Source organism: Melospiza melodia, chromosome 1, assembly GCF_035770615.1.
Source record: "Melospiza melodia melodia isolate bMelMel2 chromosome 1, bMelMel2.pri, whole genome shotgun sequence".
Lineage (NCBI taxonomy): Eukaryota > Metazoa > Chordata > Aves > Passeriformes > Passerellidae > Melospiza > Melospiza melodia.
Window position 1 is genome coordinate 142,520,633 of NC_086194.1, and position 22,491 is coordinate 142,543,123.

Consider the following 22,491-nt stretch of genomic DNA (forward strand, 5'->3'; position numbering starts at 1 on the left):
CCTACTCATGCAGGTTATTCTGGATTATATGGCAAAGGACAGCATCCAGATGATTCTTGAAATCTCCGGTGAGGAGGACTGAGCTCAGTCCTCAATCTGTTCCAATGCTCAGACACCCATACAGTAAAGTTCTTCCTCATGTTTGGGGGGAGCTTCCTATGCCTCAGTTTCTGCCCATTGCCTCTTGTCCTACTGCCTGGCACTACCAAGAAGAGCCTGGCTCCAGTCTCTTGGCACCCTCATACCTGGGGTTTTTTGTCCCCAAGTGCAGGACCCTGCATTTGCCTTTGCTGAATTTCAGATGGTTCTTCTCTGCTTGTCTCTTCACCCTATCAGGATGATTCTGAAGGGCTGCAGAGCTCTCTGGGCTTTTTCTTGCTGCTCCCAGCTTTGTATCATCAATGAAACTACTGAGGAGGCATCTGGCCCTTCATCCAAGTAATTCATAAAAAAGTTAAACAATATTTGGTCCATTATTAAACCCTGGGGTACACCACTAGAGACAGGCCTCCAAATAGACCCTGTGGCACTGATCACAACCCTGAGATCTGCTGTTCAGCCAGCTCTCAACTCACCTCACTGTTGACTCAAGTCTGCAGTTCTTGAGTTTGCCCATGAAGATGTTGTGTGAGACAGTGTAAAGAGCCTTGCTGAAGTCATGGTAGATGATATCCACTGCTCTCCCCTCATTCAGCCAGGTAGAGGGAAATCAAGTTGGTCAAGCATGATTTAACTTTTGTGAATCTGTGCTTACTACTCCTGATCACCTTGTCCTTCTCATTGGTAGAGATGGCCACCAAAAGGGGACGCTCCATTCCTTTCAACAGATTGAGGTGGGGCTACTTCTGTGGTAGTTTCCTGGGTCCTCATTCTTGTGCTTTCTGAAGACTGGGGTGACATTTGCATTTTTTCAGTCCTCAGGCACCACTCTGATCTCCACAAGCTTTCAGACATGATCGTGGGCAGCCTCACTATTGTGTCTGCCAGGTCTCTCAGCACTTTTGGATGCATCCTGTTAGGGCCCATAAACTTGCTGATCTCAAGTTTGGGTAGGTGTTCTCTGACCCAATCCTACTTGACAGAGGGAAAGTCTTCCTGCTATCATTCCATTACTCTGGTCTCCTAGATCAGAGATCCCTGAGGGCTTGTCTTGTCACTGAGACCCAATGCAAAGAACGTGTTCAGTAACTGCCTTCTCTGTGTCCTGCTGCCAGGGGCCCCCTCCATTTAGTAACAGGCCCACAGTATCCTTAGTTTTTCCTTTGTTATTGATGTATTTGACAAGTCCTTTGTTCTGTCCTTGTCCTTGACCAGATTCTTGAAGGGCCTTGGCCTTCCTTCTTTCATTTTTATTTCCTCTGACAACCCTGGCCTGACCCTGCTTCCATCTCCTGTGTATTTCCTGGCTATGGTTGAGTAATGGCAGGAGCTCTTTATTCACCCACACAGGTCTCTTGCTCTCTTTGCCTGATTTCTTGCTCATCAGAATGCCTCATCCTTGAGCCTGGAGAAAACGGTCCTTGAATATCTTTCCCTCTTTTTATTTAAGATCATTATAGTGATCCTGGAGACTGGCAAGCCTTTTCATTTCTACATTGGTTTGGATTGTGTTTTATGGTTTCTGTCATGGTAGGTTTTGGAGACACAAGTAATTATGACTTCTAGCACTTGTATCTCTTTTTTGTCTACTGGGTGTAGGAGATTAGCGATGCTTTATTCACATTTTTTTCTCTGAAGTTTCTGGTAATCAAGAAAGTGACTAATCTCTAGGAAATTCTTTGGAACGGAGATATTTGGACATTCTTCCAGAATGTTTTATAAAATTTATACTCATTAGTAGAGAGGTGGGTTGTTTTTTTTTTTTAATTTTAACTTCTGTTGAAACTTCTATGTTAACTTCTATTCTGTTTCGGGAAGCAGAAGCTTTGATGAGGAAATGAACCCATAGAACAATGAACATTGCACTTAATGAGTTCTTTCCCCCTTTAGTGCAATTTGCACTTGACTTATTTTTTTTTTATATCTGAATATGTAACACTTTTGATATTTACTCCATCACATCTCGAAATATACTTAAGTGATTAAATGAAAAGGAAATTAAGTTATGTCTTGGTATTTATAAATGAAGCTGCTTCAAGTAAAGTGTGTTATGATGAGGCCTAGAAAGTGGTAAGCGTGCTTATCTCTGGCTAGGTAAGGTAAAGGGAGTAAAGACAATATCTGATACTGTGGATGAAGGCAGAGAAACGGTTAAAGAAGATAGAATTTTTTTTCAAGACCATATCCAATTTCAGCCGTACTTGGAGTGTGGGTGTTCATCTGTCAGGAGGATTAATGATGAATTTCAGTTTTTCATTGAAAAGCTGTACTTTCAGAGGTCTGGATGGCTCTGTCATGCATAGCTTTCATCACTCTTTAAAGAAAATTTTGTTAAAGGTAATTACTTCACAGGCTTGAAGAGCTGATTCAGGCAACTACTATTGATTGCCTAGCTCTAAACTTAACAAAAAAGTATAATTATTTCAGTAAAATAGCTGCATAAAATATTTTTAAACTTGTGTGGTGAGAAAAATAGAACAATAGTACAATTCCTTTAACCGTGACTGATGTTTTAAAAGTGGAAAATGTGGGGCATGCTTTACAAGAGAACATCTTCTGTCTTTCTGGAGGTGGTAAGAGCTATAAGAAATTGTAGCTAGCCTGTGAGGTAGGAAGGTCTAAAACTGAGCAAGTGCTGAAAATTTTGTTCTATCATAAGTCTAATTTATTCTAAATTTGTATTTCAGAGTCCAGTTGGCAAAACCATTCTTAATAGCAATTATTCAGGAAATATATTAACTTTATGACTCGTTAATCCTAAGAACTAAATCTAGATATTATAAGATTTTTAGGTGGCAATACAATATATGCAACAAAGACAAATTGTAGTGGCTTTTATTTTAAAATAATACGGTCTTGTGATTTTGTGGTGGAAGATGAAGCAACCCTACTACAGCCTATAAGAACAAAGTATTTGTGTGGAGGAAGTGTGATAATCATCATGTGTTTTTACAATGGGTACAATAGGGAGAAGAATATTTTGTGGTGGTGTGACAACTAAAGGGAAGGGGAAAAGAATTATACAAGCTGTCACTTCAGGATTTAAGATTAGAATATTTATTTCTGGAGATTAAATGTTGTGGTTTATGACATAGAAATAGTGGCCTAGGAGAGTGAGTGGAAAATTTGTACAGTTTCCTAAAGTCAGTGGTCTTTGTATCCATAGGTAGAAGATTTATTCTGTCATTACTATACTATTTGAGTATTTCTGTCAAAATAAATGTTGCATTTTGGGAGTCAAAATATACCCTGCAAATTGTTTACTTGCTGATAGTATCAATAATAACAGACAAAATGCCATCCAATGCATGACAGATTTCTGAAGAAGAGAAGCAAGAACACATATTCTAGGATTAAATTGAGTGAATAAAGTCTTTACATATTTATAGTCTTACATAACCAAGGACATACTTGTTTTTGATGCGTTATCTGATTAATAATTTGAAAACTGCATATCAAAATCCATAGAAAAATAAATTTTAGCATGCGGAATTTGTCTGTTATATTTGTGCAATCTTTGGCTGTGTTGATGAGTTTTCTGCCTTTTATCTGCACCAAAAATTAGTAGACATGATCTCCAGTGTCTGCATGGGAATTTGGGTCTGGAAATACTGAATTAATGTTATTTAGATAGCATAGTCTCACTTAATGAAATTTAGTCTGAACATATGACGAAATACTTCAGGTTCTATCAACATGTTTTTCTTTACTGAAGGCATTCTAGTTTCCTAAACTGAATGTTGGTATTAGTCGGGTATCTGGAAACTATTTCTACAGCTATCAGGAAATTCCAAAAGCCAAGCAAAATGATGGATACTTTGCACTAGAGCGATGGACCACTTTGAGCAAACCCCAGCTTAGTGCAGTAAAAACTATTCTGCACTATATTCACAATATGGTATGACTTTTTTCAAGGAGAGTATGTTTTAGTATGCTTTTGAAAGAAAGAAACTTGGATTTGCCTTTCAGCTACAAGCTTATTCTTCGATCTACCTTAAAGAATAAAAATTAAGGATAAACAACAATTCATAATCTTTTTTTTACTTCTTCTAAGCATGCCTCTTTACTATCATGAATGTCCCTTTTTTTGCTAACCTATCCATAAAATCAATGAATGACAGCCTTTTTCTAGTTTTCATAATTTGCATTGGAATTGTGTATTATTTCAACAAAAGGTGGTTATAGAAAAGGAAGAGGAAATCTCATTCACTTCACATAAACTATTATTTTAGAAGAAATAAAGTCTTGTTTGAAAGCAGGTTGGATAATACCCTTTCATTTAAGAAAAATGCCCATTACTGAAAAAGAATCTCACAAGACAAAATATGCCCTTAATTTAGCTTGGAAAGTTGAGCTAAGCCTTTCAGTTTCATATTTGTGCTTTATTCAACTGCAGCATGGCTGCATGAGGTTTTAAAAGGGAATGCTGAGAAGGGATTAATACTTTTTTTTCTCTTGGTGAAAGCATTTTTCTTTCTTGCAAAATGCAAATGCAGCATACATTTTTTAATTTTTTTAATTCTTACTTCTCAGTCTTCTGCCTCAGTCAAAGAAACTTCAAAAATAAAAAAAATAATGACAATTTTTCTTTTCTTTTCTTTTTTTTTTAAAGAATAAGATACACACCAAATATTTTTAAGGAGATTTCCCTTTGTTTTGCTTTATATTTCAGACATGGGACACAGAACTAGAGAGATCTGCAGAGTCATGGGCTGAAACCTGTCTGTGGGAGCATGGACCAGCAAGCCTTCTTCCATCAATTGGACAAAATCTGGGGGCACATTGGGGAAGGTAGTTTAAGATACTGTTTTGTGCAATATATGAGATTTTTAAAAATCTAACAAAATTTGCTTGTTAATAAAAGGAAAAAATGGCAGAAGCTACAACTTTTGAATGATCTAATACACTTTTACGGGCTTTCCTAGGTACAGGCCTCCAACATTTCATGTCCAGGCATGGTATGATGAAGTGAGAGATTTCACATATCCCCATCCTCATGAATGCAATCCGTATTGTCCATATAGATGCTCTGGTCCTGTTTGCACACATTACACACAGGTATGTAGGCGTGCTTTGATTTTAATCACCTATGGAAAAGAGTGACAGAGACTCCCAGCTAGGCTGTGGTCTGACAGAGCACACTAAGCCTGCAGTACATTCCACAGCACAAATGCCCAAAAAGGGTTTGTTTGGACTCCAAGTTAAAAGCCCTGGGTATCAATGACAAAGTAAGATTGTCGTGCAGATCTTTAGATTTCATCCTCTTAAATGTCAGCAGGACTGAGGAAAAAGCTCACAAGCCCCTGTGTTAAACTGAGTATTACTGCTCAGTGCATTTTGCATAATTTGGATAGCTCTTCCTGTAATATATTGAAGAAAAAGATAATTAAAAAAAAAAAAAAAAGCTTTCTTAGGTGAATTCCTCAAACAGTAGTATTAAAGACCTTATTTTAACTTCAGAAAGATTTAAAAATTAGTGATAATGTACTTCTTATTTCTGAAATCTGTGTATCTAGCCAGATTTTTTGTTGAGGGGTACCAGTCATGGTTTCAATGAATGGGAAATACATGATCTTCAGACCATATTATGGTACACATATATTTTTTTTATATAACATTGGAAAGCTTAAAAATTATTAATTTTTAAACACTTCTTTTCTGTTTACTAGCATAATTTACAATTGTATCTAATTTTAAAATTAAGTTACCTCTATATTCTTATTTACTGTATCTATAATCTGTAATTACATTCACTATTATACGTGCAAGATCAATACATAGATACAGCTTTTTTGTGGTACTAGTTCTTCACAATAGTTGTCTCTTTCAACTCTTAAATCCTGCTGGATTTACAGATTTGGCTTAACTTGACTAAATAGATTTTCAACACCTGTCATATTTTTATCATTTGAAAATTCCAGACTTTTTAATTCTGAAAGATGAATAGAGGAGTACAGCACCTTAGGTTGCAATGGCGCAGAAGCATATTCATTTAAAACCCATTACTTGGGTCTATTCAGTGTATGAGTATTTTTGTTATTGTTTTTATCCTTTCTTACCTCCTTTTACTGCTTAAAAATTCTGTTGTCTCAGTCCAACCAATCCAAACCCCTCTGGGTCTTTAGATTTTACTGGGAACTCCAGCACACAGGACCATAACTTCCAGCTCACAATTATCAATTAATTGTGATTCCAAGAATCAGATCTTCAGATCATGTTTTGTAAATGTTTTGCTACACTTTCAAATATATGCTTAGAGCATTTGTATAAAATTAGAGGCATATCTTTACCAGCAAGGTAAAACTTTCTCTCTGATAAGCATATAACTGAATGGCCTTTGACACCTGTAATTAGGCCACTTCAAGCCATTTATAACAGAGGGGAATACATCACTTTGGTAATTTGAGTTTTGTATATTGGAGATAGTTTTGTTTTTAAGTTGATCATCTTTGGTTTTCCTCTTTTCTTTCCCATAGGTTGTTTGGGCTACAAGTAGCAGAATCGGTTGTGCAATTAATTTGTGTCATAACATGAACATCTGGGGGCAGATTTGGCCAAAAGCAGTTTATCTTGTATGCAATTATTCTCCTAAGTAAGTAGATTGACACCCAAAAATATCTTGAGGGGGCAAGAAACTTTATAATAGTCCAGGAAATAATATGCAAGGAAATCAGTCTGGATTTTCTGGTTTTTGTACAGTTTCAATATAGAGCATTGTTCCCAAACAGCCTTTGGCTACACAAACGCTCTTGTGAGTTTTCTGGTGCTTCAGTTTTCTGGCTTGTGTTTTGGTACATATACAGCATCAGAGACATTTATTATAGTGTGATATTTTTCTGAAAAATAAATGTATCTCCCCACTGTGACTTAAAGGAATGTGTAAAAGGAAACCCATGGTTAAGATCAAATTTTGTAGGATATTCCATCTAGGAGAGAGTGAAGCCCATTCTCATGAAGTGGAGGAGTTTAGTCTTATAGTGCTATGCCAGTCTAAAAAGATCCTACAGTGATTTATGTCAGTTCTTAATTTTTTTTCTTCATGGACTTTTCAACTAGATCCTGTGTATTTGGTGTAGAATCATAGAATCGTTTGGATTGTGAAAGACTATTAAGACCATTGACTCCAGCCAGTAACCTAACACTGGCAAGTCCACCACTAAACCCTGTCCTTGAGTGCCACATCTACACACCTTTGAAATACCTCCAGGGATGGTGACTCTACCACTTCCATGGACAGCCTGTTCCAGTGCTTGGCAACCCCTTCAGTGAAAAATGCTTTCTAATATCCAATCTAAACCTCCCATAGTGCAACTTCAGGCCATTTCCTCTCATCCTATTGCTTGTAACTTGGGAGTATCAGAAGAGTGTTATCATCTATGTGCCTGCTGTTTTTCATTATTTGTTTCTTGATATATTAGGTGCTGTTCAATATTAGCATGTTAATATGCTCATTGTTTAAGGCATTTTTTGCTATTTTTTTTCTGTTAAGGGGTAACTGGTGGGGTCATGCTCCTTATAAACCCGGCCGCCCCTGTTCTGCATGTCCCCCTAGTTTTGGAGGAGGTTGTAGAGAAAACCTTTGTTACAGAGGTATGTACTATTTCACCATTACAACTATAAACAGGAATAGAAATGAATCTTTCCTTTTGATTTCTTTCCTCACTGTGCTTTAACAGAGTGGGATAAAATATATTGCATGTGTGCCCAAAGACCCAAAGTTAGGCCCTACTTTACTGTGCTGGATGGGAATATGTACTTGTGATACATGAGGCTGAGTTTCACCAGAGGGAATGGAGTGCAGTGAACTCCTGCTGATAAGTGCTGATTCAGGGGTTTATGTACACAAAGATGGAGACTCATTGTGTGCTCTTTATATGCCTTTCTGTAATTACACTGGAAGTCTATGCAGTAATTTGTTTATAGGGAAAAAATATCTCAGTGACATGGACATGGTGTGTGTGAAAAACCAAGAACAAAGCTAGAAGACATTAGTAATTAAAGAAAATGTCAGCTAGGATGATTATTAACTTAGAATTATAGCACTGAAACACACTGTATTATGAAGCTGCTACTTCTTTTTGTTCTACTCTGTGAACAGCTCATTTAGCAATTTTTGTTAATAACTTCTGAATTTCATATGGACCATATGAAAGCTGGATGTGTGTGCCCAAATAGCTTTCCTATGGTTCTAAGTAAGAAATGTAGATACAGGTATAAGTGTTTCAGAATTATTTTCACTATGTATGAGTAGAAGAGCCTCATTTTCAAGTGATTGTTACTATGAAATAAGCTTTAATAGCACACTGTCTATGAACTTGGTAAAACTTTGCCCATGTGAAACAGAGATTGTCCTTGTCCAGTTGGTTCTGATGGCATGAAGATATGAAAACAGGAGCGTTAAGAGCAGTTTCATACTTCAGTTGTGCTACACATGCTGGGAAAAAAAAAGTATATCTTTTCTCACTATCGCAAACATACTTGAGGTGTTCTATTAATCTTGAGTTCTCCATCTTATGAAGCAGTGGAGACTTTTCCTTGCTTTCTTCATTTGTCCACTGTTTTATAAGAACAAAGCTGTTTTACCAAAACATAGTAAGGGATTTACATTCCACACCAATTTTATTTTTCTTCTGAGAGATTTTTTTTTTTACCCATTTTCTAAAACAGAGGATTCAGAAAGACCTTATTCCCCCCATGAACCAGAAGAGGAAACCAATGAGATTGAACGTCAGCGATCCAAAGCCCAGGATGCAACTGTGCAAAGCCGGCCGAGGACACATCAACCTTCAGCCTCCACAGGCACTGATGACAGTGAGAAAAATGAAGTGATAAGCACACAGCAAATGTGTAAGGAATTTACCTGATTTGCAAGTGGTCAACAAAATTGAATTTTCTAGTATCAAACTCATTACAGTGAATTTGCTTTTTGCTTGTTTTAGCTCAGATTGTTTCATGTGAAGTAAGGCTAAGAGATCAGTGCAAAGGAACAACTTGCAATAGGTATGGTAAATTTTACAGTTGTCATTTTGAGATTTTTCTGAAAGGCTATATTTGTACGTGAGCTGGAATATTTCCCCTTTTTGTAATCCCAGGATTTAAAACCAAGTTGTATTTAATTCTCTTAGGTATGAATGTCCTGCTGGCTGTTTGGATAGCAAAGCCAAAGTTATTGGAAGTGTACATTATGAAATGGTAAATACTTTTAAATTGGATTTTGTACCAGTAGAGTGTTTGATGAAATGTCTTTTCTGTTGGCATACTAGTTAAAATTGTATTAAGAATGGATTTTGAGGATGTCAGCATTCACCAAAACTAAAAGCTTACAACAAATGTTTAAGAAAGCATCAGATGACATAAATTTGTATCTGCTATTCTGTGTGTACTGTGCAAATGAACTTCATATGTATACATACACAGAAGTAGAATTTTTGAGTCCACATATTTACATATAAATATGTGAAGGTGGGCCTAAAGGAGGAGTACAGCAATTTGTGGGTATGCTTGTATAAATTGTTTCAGTAAGACGGACCTGCTTGTGTGTGACCTGAATACTAGCTAAGAGTATATAATTTACTCTGTAGAATAGGAAAACAGTATAGGAAATGGCATGTACTGTGAACAAGTGTACTGTAAATGAGAATAGTTTATCTCTGAGTTAGGCAAAATGATGGTTTATTTGCTTGAAATAACACCTACATGGACCAAGTCAAACATAAAAGACTCTCTACCAAGTTTTTAATGACACATTGTAATTAAAACCTGCTTTTTGTCTGACATGGATCTGCTCTTCCTGCTCTGTTTTGCAGCAATCCAGTATTTGTAAAGCTGCCATACATTATGGCATCCTGGACAACGAAGGTGGTTGGGTTGATGTGACTAGGCAAGGGAGGAAAAATTACTTTATCAAGTCTTACAGAAATGGTGTTCAGTCAATTGGGTAAGGTTTTTTTTTAATTAAAATGTATGAAAAGGTTTATTTTTGTTTCATATGAAATACATCACATTTTGAATAATATTTTGCTATGCTTTTTGTATATGTAAAGAATATGAAAACGCTATAAAAAGGCATTTGGATATAGAGATATTGTATCCATTCTGAAACTTTAGCCAGTGTTTAATGGTGGACAGAGAGTAGGCACAATAATAATGTGAAAGAAGGTTAAATAATTTACAGAATGACTTGGGCAGTTAGTTAGTGTTTGTAATTAAATAATGTTGAGAGTATTCAGTTAATTAATTGGTAATATATATATTTATTGTCAAAAACTAGGACATACTGGCGGATTATTTTATGTGTTTTGGACACAAACAAAGCAATCTATGACATTTAACAAAGCAATAATATTACAAGTTCATCTTTGTAAATAACCCTCTTGTAGTGTGCATATGGAAAAAGAAGAAAATATATCTCTTCCTGTATGCTTTGGTAATTTCATCACAGTTCCACAGTTTACATATGACATTTTTCACAAATATTTTGTACGATTTCTACATTGGCCAGTGATGGAATAATATTGAATACTGTGGAAACTTAGTTTGGAGGTATTGCACTGCTGAGGTGCCTTCCCTAAGACTGGTATGTGAAAACATCTCCAAATACTTGTAGACATGCTAAAGAAAAACCCAGAAAAGCAACACGTAGAAATGGAGAATGCTTGGCTGTTTCGTTTATAATTAGCCAATGATAATTATAGACAAAACAGAAAAACATCAGTATTAATATATTTAAATTTAAGATCTTATTGGTGTTTGCAATTTGTACTTCGCTATATCATAATGTATTCTTCAGAGCTTTACATTGATGTCCTTATTTCTGTCTATATTTAGGATATGTGTAATAGTGGCATGTGTGTAGCTCACAGGGGTAATATTGAGCTGAAAGAAAATGGGATTTTTCTGAGTGATATATTTGGCTTACATGCAAACCCAAGAGTCAAGGAGATAGGAAATCATCAGTGGCTATGCTCTCATTCTGTGCTGTGCAAACAAATGATTCAGGCTATGGCACCTGTCATCATTTCCCTTTCCAACAGATATGTCTAAGCCAGCACAGAGAGGAGCATTGACATGGTTGACCAAATTCAGTGGCCTATAATTTGGCCTACATGGTTAGCACTTAAGGCATTGATATTGATCAGTTTCTCTGGGTCATCTGATGACTGGACTCTGTTTGATTTACCTGCCTAAAAATGAAGATACGACAAACATTTCTCTTTTTTTACTTGCTTTGATACAAAGAGAGAAATAGATCTTGATTATATCAATACTAACATATGAGGAGCCAGTTTGCTTACAAATGTAGGAGTAGATAAACTGTAAAAAACTCTTTAAACTGGAACCAATTGATTTCCCATCAGTTGAAATCTCTGAGTTTCTATGCTATATGAGAAAAAACTGTATGATTGTCCAGCCTACAGAGTGTATTTAGCAGCTATCCTTTGAGAACTGGAACTCAGGGGAAGTTATTTTGCCTGTGGGATAAATAAAGATTATTTGTCAAAGTTTCAAACCTTCAAAAGGCCCATCAATAAGGCAGGGGATGCCTTGCAGCTACCTGACTCTCACCGGTGTCTGTAGATGGAGCCTTGCATAAACTGCTATTTATTATATTCAAGAATAGATGAAATAAAGTGGATCTTGCCTCTACTGTGTATTGCAAAAGAGAATAGAGAATACAGAAAAGTAAGTGTCAGGGCAGCATACAGGAAGTGTCCTAGTCTTCAGCTCCTTTGATTTCTTATCAGGATAGCTAATACCAATGTTTTTTCAGCTGTTGGATTTTTTTAGGATAAGGTCCTGTTCTGAATATCTCAACAAGCTAGTAAACAATAGAATCATGTTCCTACATCAGTGTTTGAGAGTGCAAGGGCAACAGAAGTATGAGCTTCATCAGTGAAAGCTAATCCAATAAATGAGCAATGGGCAATTGATGGGTCATACAAGTAAACAAACTGATGCAGGCAAACAAAACAGGGAGGTCCACAGGAGCAATTTGCTCTAAAGGTGAATAGGGAATAATTTCCTAGGTTTGTTGTGGGGTTTTTTCGTTTGGTTGGTTGGTTGGTTGGTTGGTTTTTTTGTTTTTTGTTTGTTTTTTTTTTTGGGGGGGGGGGTTTAATAAGTAATTTTATGGATGCCAAAGGCATCCTCAGCTTCTTTGTTACAGGTGAAAAATACCAAAATCAGAGGCATATCCCAGGAGTCAAAAGAGAAGGAAAATAGAGGATGGGGGGAATAAAATAGAAACATTCATCAACTTTTAATGAAACAACATAATCTATGTACCTGACTTTCTATAGCAAGAGGAAGTAGGTACATCTGAGTGCCATATAATTACTGGGGAAAAAAAAAAAACTCTTGCATGTTATACTAGGTTTTTAATGATGCTGATGATAATGGGAGATACAAGATCCAAGAGTAAAATTTAATGAAACATTTCAGGGAGGCTGTGAGGAGAAACTCTTCTTGGTGTTGGAGTTGTTGATAGGAATGAACCTTTAGCAAAAGGTGAATGAGCTCTTCTGGTAAATGAAAGCTTCTGAGCAACCACATGCCACATTATGAGGGACTAATATATTGCTTAATTGGTTCCTATTGCAAGTTCTCTTTGCAAATTAAACTCCTGAAAGTTTAACATGCATTCCTGTTTTTGAAACACATTCACTGGTTAGATGTGTCATTGCTATAAATATGTTTCCAACTGGGGAGAAGGGGGTGCAGTGAGGAAAAACTGTCTGGGGACATTCTCTTGGCTTTAGTTCCATATTTTCTAATAAAAATTATTCCAGCTAAAAGGAATCACTGAAATATGTTATTTACTGATGATTTCTAATATTTCTTCTTCAGAAAATACCAATCTGCCAACTCCTTCACTGTCTCTAAAGTAACAGGTTAGTATTTATTTCTTACAAACTCAGTACTGCTCTGTTTTTTTCTAAAAAGTAAACATTTACTTCTTTGTGTTTTATTTTCTTCAGTTCAGGCTATCACCTGTGAAACCACAGTGGAACAACTGTGCCCATTTCAAAAACCAGCCTCACACTGTCCAAGGTAAAGTTCATAAAATGTTATTAATTTTAAGTGCTGCTCTATTTTCTGCCATTTACTAATTATTTTAGGCCATCTTAAGTTGTTGAGAAAGGTGACAGCAATAGCTGTTAAACTGAAGTCAAAAATGGTCAAGTGATATTTTAGTCTTTGGTCTCAGTAGAAAGCAAGGTAGGTAAAGATGATCTGCAGGATTTTTCATTAGGAAAATCTCTTTTTGTTTCACTCAGTAAGATTCTGTTCCTAATCTTAGTGAAATCCTTACACTGAAGACTGTGAATAAAAGTACATTTTATTTTTCATTTTCCATTATTATATATATGTACCTTGGGCAAAGTACACTTTATTTTAATTTATTTACTTGTAAAACAGATACAATAGAAGGATAAAATTCAGATAATTATCATAGAAGTTACCAATTTGCTTGGGAGTTCTGGAGAAGCTGGATTTAAAAAAAAAAATTGAAATATATCTGGTTAAGGTAAGGCCTGGTCTGCAGGTTGGCTTTAAATGTCTGTGCCATTTCTTTGAAGCCTGTGTTTTAACTCTTCGAAAGGCGCTTGTACCGCAATATTTTGACAAAGCAGTTTGGTAACAGCTCTTAAAACCATAGATGAGTCGAAGGTAAATACACTGCAGCATGATTTACCACAAATTAAGCTGGACATATCCACAGGATTACTTTCATAGCAATCCTACAGCCAACACAGGAAACAAGTACAAAGCCAAAACTGCTAGGAAAACATCCCTTCATGTAGCACTTGGGTCCATGGACTCACTTGGTGCTTGGCTATGACTCCTGGCTTCGAGCTGGAGGATGTGGAGAAGTAAGCTAAGGACTGGAACACAGGAATGGATGGGTACGTTCTCCTATCTTTTTCTTTTTCTCTTCATTATTAAAAACTAAAGCCAGTTTCATTGACAGAAAAACAGGTTTCGGTTTTAGGAAAATTAAAGAATAAGTACAAAGTTTAAAATTACGTAATGCTGATGTGCCAACTTAAGGAACTTCACAATGGCAATGATTCATTCAAGATTCCGTGCATGCTCTTAATTCTGGAAGTGTAGTCTTGGCAATTACAAGCAGTAGTCAGCCATGGCATTGATTACACAACCTCATTTTTCCCTCTTACTCCCAGCTCATAAATCAGCAGGCCTTCAACGGGCTTCTTCAACTTCTTGCTTCCTCCTGACAGAATATCTTTGCTGAATCTTATCAGCGTGTTTTAGTTACCCATCTGGCAAGACTCTAGCATGCCCAAGAGATTTGACTTCCCAAGTATTGATCGGAGCCTGGATACCATTTTAGAGGAGAACACTTGTCCAGAGCTGCCCCATGTAGGGTCACTCAGTTTTTCAAATGAAATAGCTCAGAGTAGACCTAGAGTCAGCTGATGGTTCTTGCTTGTAGCATATCACAGTTAGCAAATAAAATGCTGACACCTTTTGTACTATACTTAGGTTCCCACATGGTTTTCCTGTTCATTTTGAAGGTATAGAAGACATGAATCACAGAGAAAATTTTCCTCAAATGTTAACAAAATACAGTTAATAAAGACAGTGTTTGTTTTAGTAGGTTTCTGACCTCCCAGAATCAGCTAGGAGTCTCACTACTTTCCAAGGTTTTTCATTCTAGCCACATATGCCAATGCTCAACTTCATTATAAGTTGCTAAATTGGCTTGTGTCACCAGGTCATCAGCATCAAAGCAGGTCCTCAGTCAGATCTGCCTCTTCTGAGACTGTGCATTTTGTATAGGGCACTTAGAATCAGATAAATTATAGCATAATGTACAGGCTGTCTCCTCACTGACTTTTCTACTTGCCTCACATATGTTGAACAAGAACACCATCTACTTATCCAAAGGAAAGAAGACCAGACTTGTTAAAGTATGATTTTAAGCACTTCATATGAACTTCAACACATCAGCAATGCTTTCAGTTGTATGGTCAAAACCTCGAAAACTGACAGATGTAAAATAGGATTATGGACTCATATGTATAGGCAATCAACTTGATTTATACTTTATTATGCTGTCATTCAACAATGATATATTAATCCTCTGATACTCTTCCTAACTGTTTCTGGTTTTGTTTTTGGTCTTTCAGGGTGTATTGTCCTCACAACTGTATGCAGGCAAATCCACACTACGCTCGTGTAGTTGGTACACGGATTTATTCTGATGTAAGTACAGGGATTCATATTGTGTCATAAAAGGAGACGTAAAATTCTATGAAAAAAATTATAATGTAACTATAAGATAGAATATTGATATATAGTTTTCTTCCATATGATGATTTTTTACAAAAAAAACCCTTTCTTTTCAAAAAATCTTTTTCAGAGGCTCCCATTTAAGGTAGCAGTAGTCAGATGCTGAAGATATGGAAAATTATTTGGAAAGTCATTGTAGTCTTCACTAGGCTCTGAACACATACTTCCGATTTTTTTATCAAAATTCCCACTGCTCAACATTTGTCCAACATGACCAGTGTATACTAACTTAAACCCTTGCACTTTAAATCCTGATGCAACCATAACTTCTGTCAGATTATACCAAAAATATTGCTCTTGAAATAAATGTTTACAGTCACATTATTTTGAATATTTCTTATCTGTGTGAATAACTAAGTATTTGTGACAGAGTTTTGATATATTTGTGTAAAGTATCTCACACTGTCATATTATTTTAACAGACTTTTTTTTATCACTCTGTTTGCTAGTAAATTTTTTTCCCTGTCTTTTCTACAGCATGTTTAGTTCTGAGGTGGGTAGGAAGTCTGAAAAGAGATTTCTAATTTATACCTCTCATTTGTCATGTCTCTATGAAGAAGCCAGGATGTAGTGGCAGAGAAAGCAGTTTGTATTTTTTGGCTGTAAACTCTAGTTTGACTGTTCTATGGATGTCATAAAGAGTAGTATGGCAACCAGCTAGGTCAGATGATGATTTTCACTATTTTCCAGTTCTTTGAAATGTGTGAAATATTTGATCTTCAGCATTATGAAACTAACTGACGTCCATTGGATTACATGAGTGTCTTGTCCTGAAAACACCCTTGTCCATAAGTGTTGTAATGGATGTGAATGGTATTTCCAGTTCAGAAAGGTAATTGATTTGTGAACTGGATCCTTAACGTGCATAAAAGGAGCAGGTAAAATAGATTCAATGCAAGTCCAGTTTGTGGAAGATGATTTTCTTTCAGCTCTGTGATTGTGATTGAGGGCTACAGACAAAGTTTCCCAGTGACTTAGAAGAGAATATTGTAGGAGAAAGAAGACATGCTTGTGTTTAATCTTGAGAGGGGAAGTGTCATAATATGTATTTTCTTTGGCTGGAGAAGTCCCAGGTGACTTTAATTAGTGTTATAGAGGTATACTTTAAAATTATTTTAGGTGTACTATCTCATTATTCATCATCATTATATAGAGATGTGTGCAGCCATACTGCTTTTAGGAAAAAATGGATATAAATACAGGTGAAACACCAGAGATGTGAGTCTTCTTATCAACTTCAGGTGCTGTCAGGGTAGGCATTTACACTGAAGGTGCTGTTCTAGATTATGTTTTCAGTAGTTTTTAATACAGAGAGTACAGTGGTAAAGGAGAGAAAAAGGTATCTGCAGAGCAGAATTATCTTGAATTTTTCAGCGTGCCTACCTTACTTCTTCCAGGGGCTAGAGAACAGGAAATATCCTTTATCTAAAGAGTTTGATGGAGTTGTAAAATTTTATACCATTTGAAGGCTTTGGTCATACAAATTTTTGTTTCAGTAACCATATATAGAAATATTCCCTGAAACTTTTGCAAAAGTATTCATAATTCTCTGCTATGGTAAAATATAGAGAATATGATGTAGAAAGCTATTAAATAGCTCCATATTCCTATGATGGTATGTTAAAGACACTTGTGGTTTAAATGCCTTTGTAGAGTAATGCTGTGCTAGATACTGGTATTTGTTGAGTATCTGAGGAAGGAAAATAATTAACTTGGTGTTCAGATCCCATCCCACCTGTCAAAAGTACTAACAAGCTTAGGAGTGTTCACAACACAGTAATAAAACATGGCCATATAATGCTGTATAAAGTGTTCATACTAACTTTAAAATACTGTCTTATACATCCTTTGGAATTTCTTCATCAAAATTAAAGAAACAAACTCAAATCTTTGAAGTTTTCCAGAAAGTGACACAGGGATGCTGATGTAAACCACAAATAATATGCTGAAATTTGTGATAGACATAGAAAAATCCTTTTTTGCCTAAATCAACAGGAAGCTTGCCTTAGTGGTTCGAGGAAGTGTGACCTGGATGACATAATATTGAGCACAGGAAATACTGTGGCATCACTACTGGAATCTGATTCCATTTAGATGCATGTCTAATAGTCTCATTCCAAGACAATGAGAAGTTCTTGAGAGACAAGGACAGATAATAGTTGGTAAAAAAAGATATTCTGTATATGTTTATAAAACTATATGCATTTGTTCATAGCTATTCCTACAAACTAGTTCATAATTATGAATTTATACTCATGTAATTGTTCATTTATTCAAAAACTATGTGAATTTGTTCTCCAGTCTCATCTGGAATGTAGCATCAGAATATCAGTTTATTTTTCATCTGAAAATTTTTCGTCTGAGCTGGCTTCATGAACCCCAGTCTTCCGACCTCTCCTTTTTCACATTTTCCATTCAAGCGTCGTGCCTTCACCTTTGAAATGTTGTGCATTAGCCCAGCCATACTTGGTTGGTCCAGTTGTGGTGCCAGCCCTAACAATGCCCCCCATCCTTTGCTGGACATTGTTTCCAACAAGCAGTCAGCCTTTTCTGTCAAAATCTCCATCCCTTGAATTTTCCTTTCCTTTTTACTTGACTAGAAACTTCCAAATAGTGTTGGAACAGCCACCACGTTCTAGCCATCCTCAAATGTCATTATGAGAGTATACCCTTATGTCATGGTATAAAGGGTGAGGGTACATTTTGATTGCTATTACAGAGGTGAAAAAGCTGATCTTTCTTTTCCCCAGTTGTACCTCAAGCCTTTTTTTATATCTCCAGTGGGAACTGAAAACAAAGTTACTGCTGTGTTATTGTGCTAGGAATGAATAGAATGAATAGTTTTCTTCTAGTTCTTCAGTGTAGTTAATTGCTTGTAAATATCATCTTTTATTTCTTCTGACTGTAATCCTGTATTGCAGAGGCCATTATTCCCCCTGGGTATTTGAAATTGCACATGATCAGTCTACTCTTTTGTTACTCCACAGTATGGATAAATAAGGCGTGCTATAATCTTAACAATAAGGCATCTATTGGTGTTAAGGGTATAAAAACTGTTTTGCAACCTTGGGAGGAGGAAAAGTACAGAGGGGTATAAATGGCATCCTTTCTGGCATGTTCGAAAAATGCACCCAGCAGTGTGGAAAGAAAAACTTAAAGCATCTTTGCAAAAGATTATTTGCATAAATTATTCCAGATCTTTACTGCTTTAAATATTTTAACATTAAAAGACAAACTATATATGAGTGAGCCTGGCAAGTCCTGTGCTTAGAATGAAAGTAGGAAAATCATTGCTATTTGAAATTCTTGATTTTATATAGCATTGAGGTTGAAAATGGCTATGATAACATATATAAATTATTCCAATTATAACTGGAAGAAATGCAGTTTTTTGTGGCCTGTTTCACCAGCTATTTATATTGGCTAAATTTTTAAAGGTTGTTTGTGGAGAAACCTATTGCATTGAAAACTTTTCCCACTAAACAACCTTGTTTTTAAGTGGAGATACACTGAAGATGGAACTGCAGTTTGCTATGCTATGCTTTAAAGATTGGGACTTACCTTCTGGAATATCTAAATTTAATTCTTCTGACAATTATTAAAATGCTGAAAGAGTAGAAGAGTACTACAAGTTTAAATCAATTATTTAAATTAAATTTACCAAGAATGTCACTGAGAAATCCTTCTGTGGATATTGTTTATTCCTTAATGGGTTCACAAAGGGAATTTGTGACCAGAAAATAGATGTTTGAAGCAGCTGTAAGTGCTGTTAACTTAACAGAGAACTTTCATTTTAGACCTCTATCTTCTGTCTGATGCTCTCATTATACCCTTCCTCTAATTAGCTTTTAATATTTACCCATACCTGGATAGAAAACTTCAATGCTCCCTTTAATGGGAGCATTTATGGATCATTTCACTAATATTTGAGGCTTTGGCTGATAGATCCTTTCATTTTGAAAGGGCTGAAGTATTCAAACACGTTCCTGAACTGAAATAGCCTGAAATAAATTATTTTTGCATCATGGTGAAAATGACCTGAAATCTCTTTCTGAATTCCTATAAAATGGGCTAATTCCTAATGAAGCTGATTTAAATATCGTAGGACTAATAAAATTAGCCGTGCAATAAATATAATTATTTTATGTTTGCTCGACTTGGTTTAAATACCTGTATTTGTCTTTTTTCCTAAAAATGGTGAAATAAAAGGAGGAGTGCAGAGCTAATCTGTGTCTTCCCTCCCAGATCTCCAGCATCTGCCGGGCAGCAGTGCACGCGGGTGTGGTCCGCAACCAAGGCGGCTACGTTGATGTGATGCCCGTGGACAAAAGAAAGGTCTATGTGGCCTCCTTTCAGAACGGGATATATTCAGAAAGGTACAGAGCCCCTTTGCAAAGGTTACACTTTACTCTTGGCCTCGATAAGGTCCACAGCCTGGCAATGTGTCTGCCTTGGGTAACAGCGGCTGCGGTGACTTTGGAGAGGCTGTGCCAATGGAGCTGCCTGCCTCCTCTAAGCTCATACAACATTACCCTGAAAAGCTGCCTATGAAATAAAGTAAACCTCTTGTTTGCTTTGCTAGTTCTTTTGCAACTAACACCATGTTTAATAAGAAAATTGCAGTTACTCCTTTAAGGATTTTTTAAAAATTGACATTAATGATGCAGGTTCATTGGTTCCTGATGAACGGTTCATTAGTGATTTACATGGTATCACACCAGTGATCCTGAATCATGCTTAATACTCACAAACATTAAAATTCACAATAATTTAAACATAGTTTTGATGCTCTTTAATAGATAATTTGTTGTTAACAGTGTTTTTGTGAAAGACATGTAGATGCTGTGAAAGTTCACTACTTGTATTGGGTGTATTTATAAATTGTGTGATGATAACACATGACTATGTGTTGTAGATTTAATTTAATCCCTGAAAGGGTTCTCCAAGTTTCAAAGGAAGAAAGAGAAATTATTTCTAAAATACTGTACCACTCTTTTTGTCCAGTAAAGCTAAGAATGTTTCTTAGACCAAAAATGATGGCTACCTAACTAGACTATAGTCTTTCTGAGAAATTTAAGTGGGAAAAAACCTCAAAAGGTTTCTGTAGAAAACTCAGAAGTAGGAAAATATTGATTATTTCTGTCTTATTTTTAATGGTGGGTAGAAGAATGTCTTCTCCCTTTCTCTCAGACCTCAACAGTTCTGGAAGCTTGTAAAATACAGATTTTCTTTGCTCAATGGATGACTTATTTTACATATTTTTTGACTTTTCTCTGTGATCATCCAATTCCCTTAGAGTGCTTCCTTACTGACACTTTTGCTGTCCATATAAATTTTCTTGAATAGATTCAGGCAGGAAGAATGTTGCAAATTTGATGATTACTTATACTTTAATATATGTATTGGATACTATAAATAAATATGAATTTAAAATATGTATAAATATACATATATTTACATATTAATCATCTTGGTAAAGTTTGGGAGGTCAGAAGTTTGGAAGAGAGTCACAAACAAGTTTTCTGTGAAGTAGAACATGATGAATTCTAATGGTGTTGAAGTCAACCTCTTCCATTGTGCCTTTCCTTGCTTCCACCTCCATTTCCCTTTCCTTCCCAGATAATCTTCAGGCCGAGTTGGCTAAAAGAAAAGAAAAAATGGACCAATAAATAAGACATGCTGGTCCATGGTCCAATTTTAAGACAAAGATACTTATCCTATCAACATTTCATTGGAATTGCGTATTTTTGTTTCTTTTCTTTTGAAGCCAGATACTTATCCATACTTATTCAGGCATTCCCTTGGGTTTTGTTAGACATTAGGTCTTTGTAGAAATCTATTATTCATTGTAGAAGCAATTAACAAATGAGTGATCTCCTAGGTCTGCAAGTTCTCTCCAAATACAGTTGCTAGAAGAGTAAGCATAAGATGTATGTTTTCTCTATTTCCAAAACACTTTTAGCATTTTGCTTCAATTCTTTAAAACACTCTCGCTTGTCACAAAGGATTACTTGAATTTTTCTATGTTGTATTTTGTTCCTATTAAGCTGTTTCGGAAAAAAATAATCTGAAATTTATGTAGTTTTTATTTGTAGCAGTTAAAAAAAAAATCTAGATAGATAAACAGGATATTAGAATTAACAGTTGAAATTTTTTAAAGTTGTTATTGGAGTGTTATGGTCTTAAAAATAACATAAAAACTGCTTTTATGTTTCAGTTTACAGAATCCACCAGGAAGCAAGGCTTTCAGAGTATTTGCTGTTGTTTGAATCTAGCAAGTAAAACATGTAACAGGCAAGTGAAACCAAAGCACTTGGAAAAGATTAATACAGACCATTTCTTGTGATTCCTGAAATTTGTATAAAGCTGTAACATTATTGTACAGAAGATGTATACTGCTTTCCACCAAAAAAATTTAAGTTGCATATAAATCTTAATGAAAAAAATCTGTAAAAATAAACATGGGAGAAAAAATAACTTGAAAATCTATAATGATATATAACATTACTTTGAATCCTGTGTTAAATATTGCTATATTTTCTTAGCAGTTACTCCTATACAGTTAATTCAAAGCTCATAAGTGTTCTTTGTTTTCTTCATCTGAATATATTATTATATGGTGCTTTATATATGCCACTAACAGTAACCTTAAAACTATACCAGAGGGAGGCCTGAGTTTTTATTTTCAATGTACATAAAAGAAGTCATCCCAATATTTTGAAAAAAACAAATCATGCCTTAAAGTAAAATAATTACATATATAACTTTTTAATGATTTAAAGTAGCATTAGCCATGAAAGCATCAATGAAGAGCTAGATTGTTCTCAATTTCACACTGATCATAACAAGTACAAATACCTATTTTGAAATAAATTGGGATAAATTCCTATAAAATATAGGAAGAAGCCTTAGGTCATGCTAACATGCTTTCCTTTAAAAAATATTCTTAAGAGACTGGGCCATTCATGTCTATTATTTTAAAAATAGATTAATAAAATATTTATTGGATGCTGCTAAGCTCTTTCCTTCAAATAGCCATAATTCATTATGGCCCAATCCTTCACAGATAGTCCA

At 35.6% G+C, this 22,491-nt stretch overlaps 1 protein-coding gene across 2 annotated transcripts in view; it reads left to right on the plus strand.

Annotated features, from left to right (window-relative positions):
* CRISPLD1 (cysteine rich secretory protein LCCL domain containing 1) overlaps positions 1-21,894 on the plus strand; it is a 35,426-nt gene extending 13,532 nt beyond the window's left edge. For both annotated transcript variants that reach the window (XM_063170544.1, XM_063170553.1), the window contains exons 2-14: positions 4,772-4,890; positions 5,025-5,157; positions 6,576-6,691; positions 7,589-7,689; positions 8,767-8,946; positions 9,039-9,099; positions 9,225-9,291; positions 9,906-10,036; positions 12,946-12,989; positions 13,077-13,149; positions 15,255-15,330; positions 19,663-19,793; positions 21,635-21,894. In XM_063170544.1, coding sequence (XP_063026614.1) covers positions 4,772-4,890; positions 5,025-5,157; positions 6,576-6,691; positions 7,589-7,689; positions 8,767-8,946; positions 9,039-9,099; positions 9,225-9,291; positions 9,906-10,036; positions 12,946-12,989; positions 13,077-13,149; positions 15,255-15,330; positions 19,663-19,793; positions 21,635-21,686 — 1,284 coding nt within the window. In that variant the 3' untranslated portion in view covers positions 21,687-21,894. The remainder of the gene's footprint in view (positions 1-4,771; positions 4,891-5,024; positions 5,158-6,575; positions 6,692-7,588; positions 7,690-8,766; positions 8,947-9,038; positions 9,100-9,224; positions 9,292-9,905; positions 10,037-12,945; positions 12,990-13,076; positions 13,150-15,254; positions 15,331-19,662; positions 19,794-21,634) is intronic.
* Positions 21,895-22,491: the final 597 nt, after the last annotated feature.